Source organism: Lepidochelys kempii, chromosome 1, assembly GCF_965140285.1.
Source record: "Lepidochelys kempii isolate rLepKem1 chromosome 1, rLepKem1.hap1, whole genome shotgun sequence".
NCBI lineage: Eukaryota > Metazoa > Chordata > Testudines > Cheloniidae > Lepidochelys > Lepidochelys kempii.
In genome coordinates this window covers 344,830,810-344,850,714 of record NC_136380.1, presented here as the reverse complement: position 1 = coordinate 344,850,714, position 19,905 = coordinate 344,830,810, and the positions used below count along the sequence as shown (strand labels likewise).

The following is a 19,905-nucleotide window of genomic DNA, read 5'->3' as shown; positions in this document are numbered from 1 at the left end:
CTGCTGTATTAAATCAAGTCTAGCCTCCTGCATGGAGAAGTCTAGATTCTGCGGGCAGGGGATGTGGCAACAGAGCAGTGTTATGAATTAGTATTGTTGGTTGTTATTTGTCGAGCATGATCAGTGTGAGTAGTGCTGTACAAAACCCAATGGCAGACCCTGTTTCCAGGACCTTGCAATCTGAATTAGGCAAACAACTCATTCAGACACACTGGACTGGGTGCCAGGAGGCCAGGGCTTTGTTTTCAGCTCTACCACCGACCTGCTGTGTGACCTTGGACAAGTCACTTCCCCTCTTTATGCCTGTAAAAAGAAAAGGAGTACTTGTGGATACAGACTAACACGGCTGCTACTCTGAAACCTGTCTTTATGCCTGTGTCTCTTCCCAATCCCACCTCTGTCTTGCATGTTTAGAGGGTAGGTTCTTTGGGGGTAGGGACTGTCTCTACCTCTGTGTAGGCCTCTGATCTGAATTAGGACCTGTAGGCACTACTGGGTTACAAATGCAGAATAATAAGAGTATTTTCTTAAGTGGCCACGGATTCTTGGTGCCTCAATCTTTGGGCATCTGGCTTGAGACATTTTTGGCCTGACAGTGGAATACCCAGCCCTCCATTCAAATCCAAGGAAGCTGGAGGTGCTCCATGTTTCTGAAAATCAAGCCCTAGACTGGGGGCTGAAAAACTGTCACAAAACTGTTGGTCCCCTTTTGCCATATTGCTGTGGGCTGTGCGATGGTGCAGACTTTTGACCTGGCCGTTAATGATTCATTGGTTATTAATACAATCGTCCAGTCACCTCTCATGATCCTTATGCTCTTTCCCCAGGAGACCATCACATTGTCCAGCTCCAGCTCAAGTCCAAGGAGACAGGCATGACCTTCGCCAGCACGAGCTTTGTCTTCTACAACTGCAGCGTCCACAACTCGTAAGTTGGTATTTTCCTGATGTGCATCTTCCCCCCACAACCTTATCATGCTGCTTTGTATCCATCCCAGCTGCCCACGCTGGCTGGTCCACGTAGCACAGAGACAGCCACTTAGGTGTCGAGGAGACCTGCAGTCATGTCACTTGGGCCTTGGTAGAACACCTGTCCCACAGATTAGCCTATGCTGGGTGAAAGGTACCCTCCTGCTATTGGAAACGTGCAGGGCAACATGGAAACAATTTATTAAACTTCCTAGTAATGGGCTTTGAGCTGACTTGATTTGTACTCAGGCACCCCTCAGGCAAAACAACACATCATTGGGGATTTGTCTGAGGATTGACTGAGTGGAAATTGAGTCACAGCCTCGGCAAATGGCCACGTGGACTTTAGTGGCTATTCATGTGGACCCCGATCCTGCACACCCTTATGCTCTATCAATCCTTGTTCATGCCATCAGTCACTGGGACCACTCCAGTTTGTTACCACCAGGCTTAGTACTAAGTGTTGGCAGGATTGGGCCCTGAATGGACAGAGGGCCAATTAATGGTAGATTAGTTTTTGTGTGTGATGTGGACACTGTTCTCTAGGAACTGGACTGAGTACCACAGGCTGATTTGCCATAGAATAACCTTTTCCTATCAGGAACCCCTTTTCCATCCTGGATCCTCCTGCTGGGTATCTGGGATCTGGCTGGAACTCTTATCCTTTTAAGCTATATGGGAAGGGCAGGGTGGTCTAGACTGATACACCGAGACCTCCTCCTTTAGAACATCTGATGTGGGACTAGACTCATCACTGCCCAGGAGATGAGTGTGTAGGATTCATATGCCAAGGCAGAGGGGGGACCCCTCTTCAGTGGATTGCTCTATTCCTGAGCAAGGCAGATGGGCTGTGCCCCCATCCCCAGGTCATCATCTTTCCCAAACAGGGCTCCGGAAGTGCCAAGAGGCGATAATTACTGCAGCACAGTGATTCACAAGCAAAGGCAAATCCTATTTCCGTGTCCCCACTGCTTTGACAAACAGCAGTGCGGGGAAAAAAAAAAAGAAAAGAAAGTGATGGGGTGTTAAATATTTATGGCATGTTTTGGTTTCTGACTTGACAAACTATAATACGCTATCCATTTTTAATTTGATTTATCAGAGTAAGCACTTGTTACCAATTTAAAGAACAGCTCTTTGCATCAGAGCTTAGGGTGGATTGACAGAGAGCAAGATTTCAGAGAGGACAGAGAAATGGTGTCTGCCTGTCTGTCCGATGCAGCTGGGTGGTATTTTTCACACATGCATGTGTAAAGGATTCAATGGCACATCAGTGCTAGTGAAATTCCCCCTGTAGCACTATTTAAACCCTCCCTTACACACGGGTGGGACCTGCATTGGGCATCCTGGCCAGATGAACATGTGAGCAGGCAGCAACTGAGAGTCCTACCATTTGACGGCAGTGATCTCAGTTCAGTTTCTAGTGAGTCCACACAAGACACAAAGAAGTGATGTAGAGGTAACTGAGCAAGGACATGCAGTTGGAGTCAGCCTGGCTTTCCCCAAAGAAAGCAAGAGATGGTAACATAAGGGGAAAGCAAACCAAAAAGATGACCTGTCAAGACCCTGGGAGACGAGCTTGCCCTTCCCAAAGGCATTCTCACCCCTTTGCCTCCCAAGTAGCTGCTCTGATAGCCTTCCCTCTGCCCACCTGTGCCAGGGCAGAGGGGAGTGGAGCAGAATTAACCCTGTGCTCACCAGAGAGTTGTACCCTGTTCTGCTTGGAAAGTGGGTCAGTAAAGCTGACATGAAAAGGTGCATTCAGAGCCATTTTATACAGACAGATAAGGGTCATAACGGGCCTAATTCTGTTCTCTGGCACTGGGTGTTATACTTGGGTACCTCTGTTGACCTCTCTGGAGTTACTCCTTATACTCCCTCACTACAACACCCTGGCTCCCAATGTGTTTTTGAAATCAGGCCTAACGTCTCTGATTCAGAGCGTGGGCAGTGACCGTTCTGCTCACCGCCACTGACCAAAAACACCATCATAACTGGCATGGGCAGGAACCAGTTTCCTTATTGGCAGCCTCCACAGATAGACCAAGGACTGAGTGGGCCATGGAGATTGCTCCCCTCTGAGTCCTAGGACAGGGCTGGGGCCCTTGACCGGGGACTGTGCGCGCTCCCTGGGTTCTTGAGGGCTGGCTGGGCTTAGTGACTTCTTCTCTCTCTGTCCCCAGGTGTCTGTCCTGTGTGGAGAGCCCCTATCGGTGTCACTGGTGCAAATATCGCCACGTCTGCACCCACGACCCCCGTTCCTGCTCCTTCCAGGAAGGGCGAGTCAAGCTGCCAGAGGTAGGAAGGGGCACTGCGGGGCAGCCTGTAAACAGAGGGTTCGGGGGCAGGGCAATGCTCATGTTTGACTGAAACAACAAACTGCCTCCCTTCCCTGTCACCCATTCCTGCCCCTTACACCCTGTCACCGCAACACCCTCCCTCCCCCTCCCTTTTCCCCTCCCCCATTCGTGTCCCTTCCCCCCCCTCACTGCAACATCCTCCCTGCCCCTCCCCCATTCCTCCCCCTTCCACCCTGTCACTGCAACACCCTCCCTGCCCCTCCCCCTCCCCCATTCCTGCTCCTTATACCCCCTCACTACAACACCCTCCCTGCTCCTCCCCCTCCCCCATTCCTATCCCTTCCACCCCCTCACTGCAACATCCTCCCTGCCCCTCCCAATTCCTGCTCCTTATACCCCCTCACTGCAACACCCTCCCCGCTCCTCCCCCTCCCCATTCCTGTCCCTTCCACCCCCTCACTCTCATGCTCCCCTCAACTCACCTTCCCTTTCCCTTCCTCACTTTGCTGCCTCTTCCTACTCTCCCCTCTCTCTGTTGAGCCCGGCCCTTGCTGCTCTGTGCGCTGGATGCCTGTGGAAATGGGCCAACATCTCTGAGATCAGGCTGAAAGCCAAAGAACTTCACCCCCGCAGGCTGGCTACCCCAATCCCGCAGCACCGTAACAGGTCGCATGCGGGTATGTTCTGCAATGTCTGACGGCCGGAGCCAGCTGCCAGGAATAGAGGCGCGGGGATCCAAGTGCTACCGCTGGAGAGAGAGCTGGTGGGACAAAACAACAAGCTGTTCGATCGGGGGAGCGGTCTGGTTCTGTTTTCAAGCGCTGTCATCGCCAGAGCTTGCTCTGCCTGTGGGTCCGTTCTCAAACTGTCAGGGCGTCACGCGCAGAAGCCAGCCGGTGCGGTACGGCTCGCTGTCAGTGTGCGAGTGCCCACATTTCTGAGCTGAGCCGAGAGCTCTCCCCGGCTGGGTTGTTGTCCTTGCCACGCATGGCGGAATAGGCGCCATGGGTACATCATGTGCTGTTATCCTTTCCCAGGCTTGACTTGCAGGCCTGCATCCGAATGTAAAACAGAAACGAAGGGAGTGTTAGTGATGGAAGCCATTACAGCTGCTACTGCTCACCCACCAGCAGGCTTCCTGGCTCCCGAAGCCAAGAGGAATTCAAAGAGAGGATGCACTTTTACGGGTGAGAGGGGCTGCTGGGGGAGGGAAACGGCTTTCAGGCTTCTGCTCCTGGTTACTGGCAGCCTTGATTTCCCGCACTGAGGACCCAGTCCGTCAACGCTGGAAGCAGCCGCCCCTGGAAGGCGAGGTTGGGCCTCAGTGCCGCTTGCCTAAGACAGGGCTGTATTGGGCCCTGCGGCTTAGCACCCAACTAGCTGCTGTCCTGAAAGCGCCCAGCCTGGCTGGGACCCGAGTGGAGCTCAGGAGAATACACATGGAAAGCCACTTCATTACTTCATGGTGAGGAGAAGCCTGAAAGCATTCTGGCCTGGCTGGTAAATGACCCGAGCTGGCCTGTTTTTCCCCTGTCCGGACGGACCAGTATCCATTACAAGATCTGATATCTCATGACTCACCGGGCACAGGGGCTGTTGCTGAGCTCCAGCAGAAAGCTGGGAATCCCTGTTCTCTGCTGCTGGGTAACATTTTTGTTCCTAGCTGTGAAGGTTCATAAGACATAAAACCTTAAATTGACCACATTGAGAGGACACCCTTACATCTCCTGGGGCTATAGCATAGCACCCAGGTCTGTGACCCACCCAGTCTGTCCCCAGTCCTTTTGCTGGGCCTCCACTCATCCTCCTCCCTCTCACTTCTGAAGACACCCTTCTTCCTTAGCATGTCTGTGGGTTGACAGTTCAACCCTGGAAGCAGCAATCTTGAACTACAGTGACAACTGTGCAGGGAGTAAATAGTCATGGGCAGAAGTCTCTTGGGACTCAGCCTTCACTGTTCTTCTGCTTTGAAACTTGCTAGGGACTTGGCAGGAAGACAAGCTGTTCCGGCGTCAGTCCAGTGTTTGGTGTTTCTGGTAGGTCATTCCCAACCAGATGGCTATTATTCCCCAGGATGAAGCATCATCAGGAATTGGCTACTGTGAAACATCCCAGCTTGTCACAGGTTCTTTCCATCTTTCACCTCTGGATCAGGTGGGGCCTCAACTCATCTCATAGGTAATATTTTCTGTTGCACATGTTTCTGTTTTCTGATGGTGCTGCAGTGTGGTGCCACCGTGGTTTGGATCTTTGGCCACCCCTTTGTTCAAGCTGCAACCCACATGCAGATTCCTAGTTACCAAGCCAAGAAAAGTGGTAGGTGGCAGTGCTGTTTGATTGAAAATGGTCCTTTCCTCTGCAACTGGTGCCATCTAGGTGGAGTCCCACCCTCCTGCTTTTGAGAACTGGAGAGGATGCTGGTAGCCTAATTCTCCTCTCAAATCATGAACAAGTAAGCAGCAGTTTAGGTGGCTGCTTCATACCTTCAGCTGATTTGTTTCTGAGATATAGCATCTCCAAAGAAGGGATCAGGTCCTACCGATGTTTGGCTCTGTGAATTGCGCTTGCAGTCACCCCGTTTGGTAGAGGATACTCCCATAAAGTTACAGTGTTCTCCCAAGCGGCTTGAGAAAAATCTCAGTCTCTTGGTTTACCAAATGAGACACAGGCACGATCATCTTTCACTTTGGACCCAGCATCTGGCAGAAAGCAGCTCAGAACAGGATATGACATTCTTTGTCCTGCTGCCTCATGTAGATGAAGCACCGCTGAGTATTTCGAAAGATGACTCAGCATCAATAGGGATGGACAACCTTCAAAATCAACCATAGTCGTTTGCTGCCTGGAAGCACGAGGAATGCCATGTGGCTGCAGGGCAGGTTCTGTTTGGTTGCTGGTCTAGTCTCCACATGTTTGGCATTCCTCAGTTAACTACACCATAGAATCAAAGAAACTAGAGCTGGAAAAGACCTTCTAGCGCATCTAGTCCACCCCACAAGAGCCAATGGAAGATTGCCCCTAGAGCATATTCTGAAATATTTTGTCCAGTCTCCTTTAAATTTCACAAGTGGCAGGTTTTCCACCACCTCCTGGAGACAGTATTCCACACCTGAGAGATTTCTTGGTGAGACAATGTTTCCTGTCCCAATATTTTCCTCTTTTAATTCCATTCCAGTCTTCAAGTTGGGTTCCTTTTCGGTTCTAGTCCTTTAACCATTCCTGGCAAGCCCACTAACTGTTTGGGCTGGAGCATTGGTTCTTCAAGCCATATGGCTTTCTAGGTTCTTCAGATACGGCTATCCCTTTACCTACCATCAGGAGCCTTTCATCAATGCTTCACTTAGATGCTTCACTGCCCAGTGTGGGCATCAGCTGGGACCCAGTTTCTGTCTCCTCTACAGCCCGCCTTCTTTCTGTCATCTTCTAGATCATCCAAAACACCATGTCGTTAAGTGAACCTATTTCTGTTGGTCTTTCCTCTCCATCCCTAATGCCCTTCTTGCTACCTTGATGTGCACTTTCCCTTCATTAGGAAGTTCTTCACTTCCCCAGGGGAGGGGGATGTTGCATACCACTTGGGAGGAGGGTGTATCTGCAGTATCAATTGAGCAGGCATTCATACCACCTTCAAGTCCTAGTGTGGTGGATGGAGCATCCCATTTGCAATATTGCAAACACGCAGCTAAGCAGTTTAGTGACTCCTTGCCAAGCAAACAAACATGGATGGAACTTCATCACATGTGCAATTGCTAGCAACTCCTCCTGTTTAGTCAGCATTTCAGCATATCAGACTTGTTCCCTCCCCCACAATCTGGTCCATTTGCTGCCCCACTAACCTTAATTTGACTGTCTTTCCTTTTCCCATTGCAGCATGTTGAAACCAAACCCCAGGCCTAGTGTGAACTCAGTCTTCCCACTCTTGTAGCACATGTTCTGGCTGTGCTTATATCCATGACCCCTCTTACATGCTGGAGTGCTGATAGGGATCTCTCAGGGACTTGTGTAGTCAAAGCTTGTGCCTATGTCCCACTTTCCTCAGATGCTCCTCACATCTCCTGGTGTATATAGGTCTGACTCCCTTGCTGATTTCTCTCGTAGTCTCATACAGTATGTTCTGATGAGAACTTTTGTGTCTTTTATTGTTATTTACTGATTTGATAGGGTACTAGCTTGCTTTGAAGGGTTATCCTATGGCCTGGAGACATGGAGAAGGCCTGTGATGTCATTTACTTCACCTCCAGCAGGGCAAAGATTTTTCCTTGCAGTATAGGCTCCTCTTCACCACCTAGGACATGCCATGTGACCACACTGGGGGTGGAACATAGTGGCCATTATAACAGCACCAGCAGCACTGAACGAGATCCATAGAAGGAGAGAAGAATACCCTAGTTGAACATGCAGGGGAAATTTTAGACCTGCAGAATATAATTACCAAGGATCAGATCTTGAGCTCCATACTCAGTTCTCACCCACTGAAGTCAGTAAAAGTTAGAATAAAGACCTCAAGATTTGGTTCCTAATTTGGGACCAGTTTCTTGTGGCCAGGGCCGGATTAAGGTTATGAGGGGCCTAAGGCTAATGGGAGGGAAGGGCCTAAGTATGAATTACATATTGCAAAAAAGAAAAAAAATGACATCATCAAACATTTCTCTACATACATATTTACATATTATTTATTCAGCATTGGCACTCCACCGTGTCCCTGAGAGTGATTTGGGCACTGGGCATCCCTTTGGTGGTAAATCTCTAAGAATCATCCAATGACTGGTTGATGCAGAGAAAAAAACTGTACAATTCTTGGACATATCCAAAACAAGGAAACTGCTTCAACACAACAATAAATGGCAGACTGGCCAACAAGGTTGAGTGAGTGTGCAGCTCATGGTATGTAGTCAACCAAAGCATTGCGCTCTTTTATCTTGGCCTGTATCCCTGAATATTTGCCACTCATATTACTTGCATTGTCATAGCTTTGGCCACTACAAAGGCTGATGTCAAATCCCATTTTCAATGAAGAAATTGAATAGATACGAGGCAAGTTTCTCCCCTGTGTGGCTGGTGATGTTTATGAAAGTCCTGAAACACTCAATTGTTCCGCTGGGTAGCACATAACACAAGATGACGGTCAGCTGATCTACATGTGACACATCTGATGTTGAGTCGACAGACACTGAAAAATATCCCACATCTTTGATCTCATCTGCAATGGCTGGTAGCATCTTCTTTGCCAATAGTGCAATGAATTCATCACAAATAGTCTTTGATAGATACAATGTATGGCCTTTTCCACTATTTGCATGTTCATTGATGAGCTGAGCGAAGAAAGGGTCGAACTTAGCGATTAGCTCTAGAACGCCAAGGTAACTGCCATTGTGTTTCGATCCAACAGTCTCATCTGAGCCACAGAATGGCACCACGCTTAGCAAGAAAAAGTATGGTTTCAACTATGCATCTGAGAATGTTCTTCCAATAAGCACGAGCTTCGAAAAACTGGTTTTCCATTTGGGTATCAATTCTGCCACTAACTTTCTTTTGGGCATGGTAGCTGCTAACTGACAACGTATGCTGCTCACTCGTTGCATGATTGGTAATGTATGCAGTATTCTTCCAACCACTGAAGCCTTCGCAGAATATTCCCCACTTTTTGGTATCAGAAAACAGGCGGCATTAGAAACAGTACACCTTCTTCTTAGAAGGTGAATAGATGGGCCATTCTCACTTGCCAGTGTGTTAGGCTTCACATATTTAAATACTGATTTGGTCAGATAACGATTCTGATTGGTGTACTCTCACTTTGTCAGTGAAAAGTCAGCATCTAGATTCTGGCATTTCTGTGTGCCCTTGTCAGTCCAATATGCAATGAGATCTTGAGAAGTCATGTCCCACTCACCTAGATCGCTGGAGAAGGATATTTTTGTATTACTATCACTGGGAAAGTCTTCAGAGGAGTGGGGTGAGACGGCAGCTAGAGAAGTCACAGGAGGCTGGCCTTTTTCATCAGGTGCAGCAGGTTCACTTGGGCTGGTATTCGCCTGGACTTCCTCACCACCAGAGGAAAAAACATTAGGAGAGAGAGAGAACCTTTCAGCACTGCTTCTTGTCTTTGCTATCTTTCTTTGGCCTCCTCCAATTTCTACCATCCTCCTTTCTTTGACATAGTTTCTATTGTCTGGTTTAGGCCTATTGTGTACAAAGTTCAATATTGCTTGGGCCCACAAACACTTACTTAGTCCACAGAGACAAAATCACAACCACCATAAGTTGAATTCACAATCTTGATGGATTTATTTGTACAAAGCAATATCTAACTAGACAAAAAATTTCCAATGGCCCCTGCTATTGTCACCCAGCTGTTACTTCAATATGGAATGGAGGGCTTACAGTAGGGTCTAAAAATAGGAGGGCCTAAAAATTAGGGCCTGTTGTAGGGCCTAAAAGGCTATAGCCTTATTAGCCTATGGGTAATCTGGCCCAGCCTGTGGCCCTTTAATCAAATAGTAGTTTTGCTTGTTTTAGGAATGCAGAATTGGCTCTTGGAATTCAGCCAGGATACTGCACTGACCCTACTCACAGAAAGTGCCGAGATACTCTGGTGGCATGTGCTCTGTAAATTACACAAACAGAGAGAAGTTCACTGTCAGGACTTTGGCTCTTCATCTCATGCCTAAGCCAGGCAACAGTTTGGTGAATCAGCACTGGAAAGGTGGGCATGAATAAAGTTGCTTTGGAGCTGATTGGAAGTGCCATGTTTGCTTCTGGTTAAGAACTTCAGCAGGGCCCATAAAAAAAGAGTATTTATGATTATGGCGTTGAACTCAATCAAATAGAGTTGACTATGTCTCAGGGTGATTTGTGGCAGGAATACTTCACCCTGACATATAATTTCCTTTTACAGCATATTTTTGGATGCTAAGTCTGCTGGCTTGAAATATACCAAGCGAGTTCCGGCTTTATAAAAGGAGTTGATGTTATTCTATTGGGTGGGGAGGAGACGGAAGATGAGGAAGCAGATCAGAGATTTAAATACTAAACTGTTTTTTCCAAGGAGTCATTTGCAAAAGCCAAAGAGGTTTAAGAATCCCTTAGGGAGAAGGGGAGAGGTAGTTTATTTCACAGCTAGGTGTCCTGCATCTGGAACCGCCAGCCTTGAAGACAGCATATGAGCCTATCATTTGCATTACAGTAGCACCTAGATGCCATGATTGAGATCGTGGCCCCTGTGCTAGGCACAGTATAGGTGCAAAGATCTTACAATCTAAATGGACAAGACAGTCAAAGAGTAGGAAGGGAAACTGAGGCAAAGTGATTTGTCCTTGGGCACATAGCTGGTTAGTAGCAGAGCCCCTTCCCACTAGAACAATGCTGCCTCCTGTAGGTGAGCATCTGCTCTGATCTGGCATGGCAATTCTCATGTAGAGTCTTCAGGCTTGATGGTAAGCCAAGAGTAACCTACTTGAGTTGATGGGATAAAGAATTAAGGTTCCTTTTGTGCTGTATTGCTCTGTAAGATGAACACTATCTTGTTCTGGTCCTTGCAAGGATGTTAGCTTTGTATGGAAAAAAGAAAAGCAAAAAGCTAACCCAGATAACAAATCTGTTATCTGCTGGGTTTAAAAGCTACATAATCATTTAATTACCTTGAAGGAGGTTTTCATCTTTCCATGCTCAGCCAGCTTGTGTGTGTCTGTTTGTGTTTTTCTTCCTCCCCCAAACAAGCTTTTCATTAACAGGATTTTCATCTGTCATCTAAAAGGGAAAAAAAGAAAAAACCCGCACACCAAAGTGTTTTATGTTGAGTTGTACGTGCTAATGACAGTAAAGCCCACATAAAAGAGCAACTGCTTCAAATATTAATTTGTCAAAAGCAATAGAAAGCCCTGGGAGCCGCATGCTGGAGAACAGCTGCCGAGGAGCCGTGCACCAAGTCTCCAAGTGCTTGTGCCTGTCTCACACTCAATGAGGAGCTGCACCGGAGGCCTTTGCAGTGAAATGCGCTGATTTCTCTTTGCCCCTCTGCTTGTTCTGACTGAGTAAACGTGGGGGGGTGGGGGGATGACTGTGCTTGTGAAAAAGGGGCGCGGAGAGTGACACTGGGAGCCAGGTGCTGGTGAAACTTCTTCCCTCTCCCCCTCCTTCCAGCTCTGCCGATGCACCTCTGTCCTGTCCTGAGTATCCCCAGTGCTGAGGTGGCACGAGGTGAACTTCCTGTAACCTCTTGGGCACGTTGAGTTATTTTGTAGTGTAGTCAGGGCTTCCTACCCATGCCCATGTAACTCGATCGCACTGGTCCTCCTCCTTCCCATAGTGCATTGCCCTATGTCTCGCTGGTTTCTGTGAATGCCCTCTGGGCTCTCTATCACCTCCTGAGGCACTACGGCAAAGGAACCTGGATTTTCCCAGAATGCATTGCTACAGACACAGATAGCCCATCATGGCTGTGTTCTGGAAAAAGACTGCTGTGTAGATACACCCGTGGCTGATTAGTGTCAAGAACAGGTTGCACCCGTATTGTGGACAGGGCCTTGAAGTGATACATGTCCAGTCATTACTGTGACAACAACTCCACTTCCAACCCATGCCTGGTTTACCACCTTCTGTCCCTGTCCTGAGACACAGCTGCTTAAGGTGTCACTGCCGAAAAATTCCATTTCTGCTCATTAATGGGGTCATCATTCCACGGGGAATCCAGTGACAGCTATAGAGATGCCAATGTCACTGCCTCTAATTCTTCCCCTCTTGTTGATTATCCACTCATTCATCCTGGCACCTGTCCATCTTTAAGAAAAAAGAGTGAGGTTTTGTTACTATAGCAACTTGCAGGCAACCTGCTGCGTTTGCATGAGCATGAAGAGAGGACTGACAGAAAAGTGAAGGTGAAGGGATGAGAGCGGAGTTTGGGAGACAGCTGCCAACAGCAGCTCAATTAAGACACAGTCAAGCAGGCATCTTTGAGCTTGGCCTCCACAGCGCCCCCAGCTGGACCGTGCAAGTGGAGAAAGGACCAGTGCTTACATTCTAATTGGCTGAAGTCTTTGGAAAACCCATAGAGTGCAGAGCAGTTAAAGGCATAGTCCTACAGAGGACCGTCCTTTCCGAGTATTTGAAAGGTGGAAACTGCGGAAAGTCTAAAGTCACAGGTTTGAATCCAGATGTGGCTCTGGACACCCTAGAGACTGAGGGAATTTCCAAAATGGGGGCTTGGTCCCAGCCCATCTCTACTGCAAACACCAAGAAGGGAGAGGACTTGTTTAGTTGGATATTCAAAAGGGGTGTAACAGAGTAATGAGATGAGATTAAATAAGGAAAATGTAGACTGTCAGAAGACGTTCCCTATCCATTAGATCTTAGATCTGTTAGACTGCGAAGCAGACAATGGTGTAGTGGAAATTACTGAAAAGCAGTGTGATTTAGTGGATAAGGCGCTGGATGGCATCTCAGGAGATGTGGTTTCTATTCCTGGCTGTGCCAATGACCAGCTCCCCTCTCTTTGCTCTGGTTCCCTCACTGCCTTATCTATTTAGATTGTAAGGTCTTTGGGGCCGGAACGGTCTCTTACGGTGTGTTTGTACAGCATCCAGCACAATGGGGCTCTAATCTCAGATGTGGCTTCCAGGTACTATTGCAGTTCAAATAGTATTAATAAGCTCTGTCATTTGGGACATTTAAAACTGGGCTAGAGAACTGGCTTTAAGGGACAGTCTTGTACGGGTCAGGGATGGGATGGGGAAGAAGAGAGACTAGATGTGACCTGGCTCTGTGTGACTCAGTCTGGTTTTGTACTGAATCATAGAATATCAGAGTTGGAAGGGACCTCAGGAGGTCATCTAGTCCAACCCCCTGCTCAAAGCAGGACCAGTCCCCAATGTTTGCCCCAGATCCCTAAATGGCCCCCTCAAGGATTGAACTCACAAGCCTGGGTTTAGCAGGCCAATGCTCAAACCACTGAGCTATCCCTCCCCCCATTGCCTTCATGCCTGCTGTCTTTGCCATCTTCCAGCCAACATGTCCAGACAGCCAACGCACAGAAAACTGCATCTGCTTCTCATCTACTTCTTATCAGGATTCCTTATTCCTGCAGTGTTGTATCTGCCGGAAATCGCTGCTGGCTCAGGGCTGCTCTGCAGCTGCTCTCTCTGCTGAGGTCTCTTGCCAAATTGCAATGAGAATTAAGATTTGTTTCAAACAGGTTTGGTCTCCCAGTGCCCACCCCACATCTTGCCATTCCACTTCCCTTCCCAGCCAACTAACGTGGCCTCTGCAGGTCTGCTCCTTGTTGGGAGATTTGTCTGGCCTCCTTGGGTAGCGGCTAACCAAGGACCTACCACTGTGATGTGCTCGAACAGCACTGAGAGGTGGAATGATGGAGATGAAAGAAGCCTCTGGCACCATGTACTATCCATAACCCTAACTCTTACCAGCTGGACTTGTTGCTGTGGTGGTTTGAGCTTATTTATCCAATGGGACAAAATAATCACAGAGTGCAGCATGGCAACATTTCGCTTTTCCCACTATTACGTTGCATTGGGGTGAGATGCTGCTGCTTTGCCTCATGCACTGATACAGTGTCACAATGCTGTGATGCCCAGAGCAACCATGGGACTTTCTGACTATCTAGCTTTCTGTCTGCAACACAGGACGTAAGGAGTGTAGTATTATTTGGGGGCCTGGTGGTTGCCACTAGTGCAGAGGTGGGCAAATTATGGCCCACGGGCCACATCCGGCCTGCAGGACCTTCCTGTCCGGCCCCTGAGTTCATGGCCGGGGAGGCTAGACCTCGGCCCCTCCCCTGCCCCACAGTTATGCCGCCACGTGGGGAGTGCTCTGGGTGGCCGGGCTGCGTGCTGCTGCAGGGCAGCGCGGCAGCGTGTCCGGCTCCGGCCAGGCAGTGCGGCTGCCAGACCTGCTGCTCTGAGCGGCATGGTCAGGGGGCCGGGGCTGGGTTGGGGGGCACTCAGGGGACTGGGAGCAGAGGGGTTGGATAAGGGTGGGAGTCCCAGGGGGCCTGTCAGGGGGCGGGGGTGTGGATAGGGGTCGGGGGGGCAGTCACGGAGAGGGAACGGGGGGTTAGATAGGGGGTGGGGTCCCGGGGGGGGGCGGTTAGGGGCAGAGGGTCCTGGGAGGGGGCGGTCAGGGGATGAGGAGCAGGGGGCATTGGATGGTTCAGGGGTTCTGAGGGGGACAGTCAGGGGGTGGGAAGTGGGAGGGGTCAGATGGGGGTGGAGGCCAGGCTGTTTGGGGAGGCACATCCTTCCCTACCTGGCCCTCCATATAGTTTTGCAACCCTGGTGTGGCCCTCGGGCCAAAAAGTTTGCCCACCCCTGCACTAGTACGAAGAGGAAGAAAACCCCCCACCATTCAGAGCCTGCTTTGGGTGTTCACCTGCCTCTGAAGCATGTGGCTTTTTCTTTCCCCCATTTTAACTTCAACTGCATTTGCTCCCTTGGGAGCTTTGAGCATCTAGGCCTGAGCCAAGGAGAAAAGCTCTCAGGAAGGGGAGATGTTAAGCCAACAGATAAAAGGTGACACTGAAATGTGTCTCCCACTCAGCCTGGGCTACTCCTTTCCCATAGTCCCCGGAGTCTGTGGCCAGACCCTGCCTTTTGCCACACATCTCTTTGCTTTGGCTTGGGCTTTATCTCTTGCAGTCACCAATCTGTGGGAGAAAGAGGGTGGGAACAATCCCACTGTCACTCTTCTGACCTTCCAGTTGCAGAGGCCAAAGGGTTTCATCTCCATATTTTTTTCAAAATAAAAGCCGTAGAGCCTGATCCCGATCCCACTGAAGTCAACGGGAAATGTGTCATTGAGCTCTGTTGGGCCAGCTAAGTATCTGAGCGGGGCAGGGGTAGCCTCAGGGGGGTCATGCAGCTATCACACCTTGGGTGCAAAAGGGAAATGTCCCAAAAAGAATTCTGTCACAGGGTGGCTGGTCCTTTAAAGGGAGACAGGTCTTGGCCCCACCTGGGACACAGCCAGCTCTGCTCCCCAGGAGGGGAAAATGAATCTCATGTGGTCGGTGGATCATGGGATTGAATCAGACCTCAGAGGTGGCTAAGGGAGAGGCTTTGGGTGAAGCGGAACTTGAGCAAGAGGAGCTGCTGGAAGGAAGAACAACTCTGCCAACCCACAGTGCCTAGAAGGAAGGCTTTGAAACCCTAATCTACAGGGGTGAGTTTGTGAGCCAGGCTAGCCAGGATTTAGTAATCCCAGGAGGAGGGCTGTGGAAAGCCTGGGTGAAAAGGGGTCTCATTTTGCTGGACTAGGTTAAATAAAGTAGACTCCCAGAGAGTGGGAATGTTGTTTTCAAGATTTATGCTGTGAGAATTATTTCTGCAAACCTCAGAGGGAAATTGAGGCTGGCTGTCCGCAGGGCTGTCCCAGGCCATGAGGGGAGGCTCTAGAGGTGGAGACCCTGTTACAAACTCCTGTTCACATATAGTTTCATTTTTAAGGGTTGTGTATGGAGTGCCCCGAAAAGAAGTCTCAGGTGCATTAAGCAATCCTGTCCCCATGTGGTTTGGCCTCTTCATTGAGCAGTCACAGTTTCCTTTTATCCAGGGCTATCACACTGGATGGGCAACGGACAGTGGGCAAGATGCTCCAGAATGCTCTCCACCTGTCTGTGCTGCAACTTCACTGCAACCGTGGGCCAGAAAGGAGCAGAGACTGCAAAAGGAGCTGTCATGCCACTTGTGCCCAACTGGCATGACAGCACCTTTCATCTCTGCCGCACTGTGACAGCTCCTCTAGTGGGGACTGGACATGAGAAAATCTGGGTTGTGTTGCTAGCACCTCCATGGACTTACTGTGTGGCTATGGGCTTTAACCACTCCGTGCCTCAGTTTCCCCATCTGTACAATGGAGATAATGATACTTACAATTTTACGGAACTGTTCTGAGGGTTAATGATTTAATGTGTATAAAGGGTTTTGAGATCCTTTGATCAAAGTCTTTGCAGAAGTACTGAAGATGAGTATGCGTGTTCACTGAAAGGAGTACATGCTAGAAAGAAGGATGCAGGTTCATCAAAACTAGAGGTGGAAAGATGTACATTATTAGGTCATGCAGTTTGTGCAGAACTGTTCTCTGTGCCATTTTCTATGACTTTGTTCAATCCATTTTAAAAATTCCCAAGCAAGGGGGCTTTTGCCTCTTCCCTGGAGAGCTATTTCACAGTTTAATCACTGTGAGCCCGTGTCCACACAAGACATAGTGCAAGGGGGCCTTTAGGTGCTACCATGATAGGAATGTTAAATATCAGTCCTGGGCAAAATAATGGAATGGCTAATTTGGGATCTGATTAATAAAGAATTAAAGGAGAGTGGTATAATTAATGCTGGTTAACATGGGTTTACGGAAAAGAGATCTTGTCAAACTAACTTTAGGGAAAGCATGGTCCAATTATTAGAGTGGAGGGCTTGGACTTAGAAGACCTGGGTTTAATTTCCTGTTCCGTTGCAAACTTCATTTATGACCCTGGGCAAATCACCTAGGGTATATCTACACTGCATTGTCAACCCGGTTCTGTGGGACCTGGGTTTGTGGACTTGGTGTTTCCAAGCCTGGACTTGAGCATCCACTTTGCATTGTAAACCAGGGCTTACAGTTTCTAGACTCAGGTCTCACAGCCATGCCAACATGACCGTATTGAAATACATAGACTTTCTCGCATGGATCTGTGGGTTGAGCTGCATCCACACCCAAAATGACAGTGCTCTGGCCCATCCAGATAGCAGAATACTAGGGCCTGGGTTCTGAGTTGTCAAGGTTCCTCCCCCACCCTGAACTCTAGGGTACAGATGTGGGGACCTGCATGAAAGACCCCCTAAGCTTATTCTTACCAGCTTAGGTTAAAACTTCCCCAAGGCACAAACTTTGCCTTGCCCTTGAACAGTATGCTGCCACCACCAAGCGTTTTAAACAAAGAACAGGGAAAGAGCCCAGTTGGAGACGTCTTCCCCCTAAATATCCCCCCCCCAAGCCCTAAACCCCCTTTTCTGGGGAAGGCTTGATAATAATCTTCACCAATTGGTACAGGTGAACACAGACCCAAACCCACTGGATCTTAAGAACAATGAAAAATCAATCAGGTTCTTAAAAGAAGAATTTTAATTAAAGAAAAGGTAAAAGAATCACCTCTGTAAAATCAGGATGGTAAATACCTTACAGGGTAATCAGATTCAAAACATAGAGAATCCCTCTAGGCAAAACCTTAAGTTACAAAAAGACACAAACACAGGACTATACATTCCCTCCAGCACAGCTTATTTTACCAGCCATTAAACAAAAGAAAATCTAATACATTTTCTAGCTAGATTACTTACTAACTTAACAAGAATTGCAAGGTTTACATTCCTGATCTGTTCCCAGCAAAAGCATCACACAGACGGACCAAACCCTTTGTTCCTCCTCCCCTCCAGCTTTGAAAGTATCTTGTCCCCCATTGGTCATTTTGGTCAGGTTCCAGCGAGGTTATCTTAGCTTCTTAACCCTTTACAGGTTGAAGGGTTTTGCCTCTGGCCAGGAGGGATTTTATAGCACTGTATACAGAAAGGTGGTTACCCTTCCCTTTATATTTATGACATGAGTGCTTGCTGACCTGAGTCAGATTGATTTTTGTGTGGATGGGAGCAGGGCTTGGGCTGAAACCTGAGTCAGAGCCCAGGCCTGGTGTGCACTGTAAGCATACCCTTAAGGGTCTCTGTGCCTCTGTTCTCAACCTGTAAAATGGGGGTAATAGGACTGCCCTGCCTAACAGCGGTGTTATGAAGATACCCGTTAAAGCCTGTGAGGGGCTTTGATGCTATGGGGCCATATAAATATCTAAAATAGATGGATTTCATTTTCTGATAATAGTACAAGTTTGATTGATAATAGTAATAGTGTTGCTGTAATAGAGACTTAGACTTCTGTAAGGCATTTGACTTGGCACTGCATGACATTTTGATTAAGAACGGTAAGAAATCAATACAGCACATATTAAATGGATTAAAACCTGTCTCACTGAAATGCCTCAAAATGTATTTGGAAACGGGGAATCATCATAGAGTGGGCGTGTTTTTATTGGGATTCCACCGGGCTTGGTTCTTGGCCCTTTGCTATTTAGTATTTTTATAAATGACCGGGAAGAAAACATGACATCATTAGTGTGAAAGTTTGCAGAGGACACAAAAATTGGGGGGTGGGGGGTAAATAATGAAGAGGGCAGGTCGCTGATACAGAGCGATCCAGATCACTTGGTGAGCTGGGCTCTAGCAAACAATATGTATTTCAGTATGGCCAAATGTAAAGCCATACATCTAGGAACAAAGAATGTAAGCTATACTTCCAGGGGGCTATCCTGGGAAGGAGTGAGTCTGAAAAAGACTTGGGGATTATGGTGGCTAATCAGCTGCACATGAGATCCCAGTGCAACACTGCAGCCAATAGGGTCCTTGGATATATAAACAGAGGAATACTGAGTAAGAGTAGGGCGGAATAAGAGGAATATGAGCACTGGTGTGGCCGCTGCTGTACTACTGTGTCCAGTTCTGGTGTCCCCGCCTCAGGAAGGATGTTGAAAAATTGGAGAAGGTTCAGAGAAGAACCACAAGAATGATTAAGAAAACAGGCCTGTGATGAAGGAGAGAAACTGCCAGCCAGCACAGCAGAGGTTAAAGAGAGCCTCTGGGCCCAGCTAGCCCCGCCCCATTCTACCCACAGCCAATGCCAGGCCTGGAGGGGGAACAAAAGGAGAGAACCTGCCTCAGTTTGGGGCTAACTGGCGCAGAGGCAGGAGCTAGCTGCCTCCCTGTCTGAGGGGAAGGAGCATTAGCCAGCCAGCCAAGGCAGCCAACAGGGGGTGACAGCCAACACTGTCTCCCCAGGCCAGGGAAGGTGCGAAGGAGACCTAGGCACCTCCAGCACGTGACTTAACTGAGTGAGCGAACCCCAGAGACATTGCGGGGCTCGTCCTCGACAACCTGTGGGTGCCCGCCCAAAGGAGCCTGGCACCGTGGCAAGGCAATGCCCAAGATGGGACCCTACAGGAAGCAAGCCGCCCAGCAGACTGGACTAGAGGGACCACACCGCAAACTGAACAGACTGGTAGAAAGTAGCTCAGGGCAACAGATTTTGACTCCCTGCTGGGAGGCGCCCTCCCCCATTCAGGGGTTGACATACAGAAGGCCCTGGACTGGGACCCAGTGGAGAGGGAGGGCTGAGGTCCACCCACCCCACCCCCGTCCTCAAAGACTGAGGCTCCTCAACCAAACAGGGGGCTGAGAGCCCCACACACTCTAACCTCTAGGCTGTCCGGCCCTCCAAGCTGCCTGTTACAATGCCTTATAGTGATAGACTCAAGGAGTTAAATCTATTTATCTTAACAATGAAAAGTTAAAGGGTGACTTAATTACATGGGGAACCTACACGGGGGAACAAAAACATACAGACAAAAGTGTAACAAGATCCATTGGCTGGAAGTTGTAGCTAGATAAATTCAGATTTGAATAAGATGCACAAGAGTCTGGGTAATTAACCACTGAAACGACTTACCAAGGTTTCCATCACTGGAAATTTTAAAATCAAGATTGGATATTTTTCTTAAATATATGCTTTAATTCAGCCACAGCTGTTGGACTTGAAGCAGGAATCACTTG

At 48.5% G+C, this 19,905-nt stretch overlaps 1 protein-coding gene across 1 annotated transcript in view; it reads left to right on the top strand.

The window, feature by feature from the left end:
* Positions 1 to 19,905, top strand: part of PLXNA4 (plexin A4) — a 577,474-nt gene that overhangs the window by 424,767 nt on the left and 132,802 nt on the right. The window contains exons 7-8 of the mRNA XM_073328857.2: positions 828 to 927; positions 3,152 to 3,266. Of these exons, the coding sequence (XP_073184958.2) occupies positions 828 to 927; positions 3,152 to 3,266 (215 nt within the window). The remainder of the gene's footprint in view (positions 1 to 827; positions 928 to 3,151; positions 3,267 to 19,905) is intronic.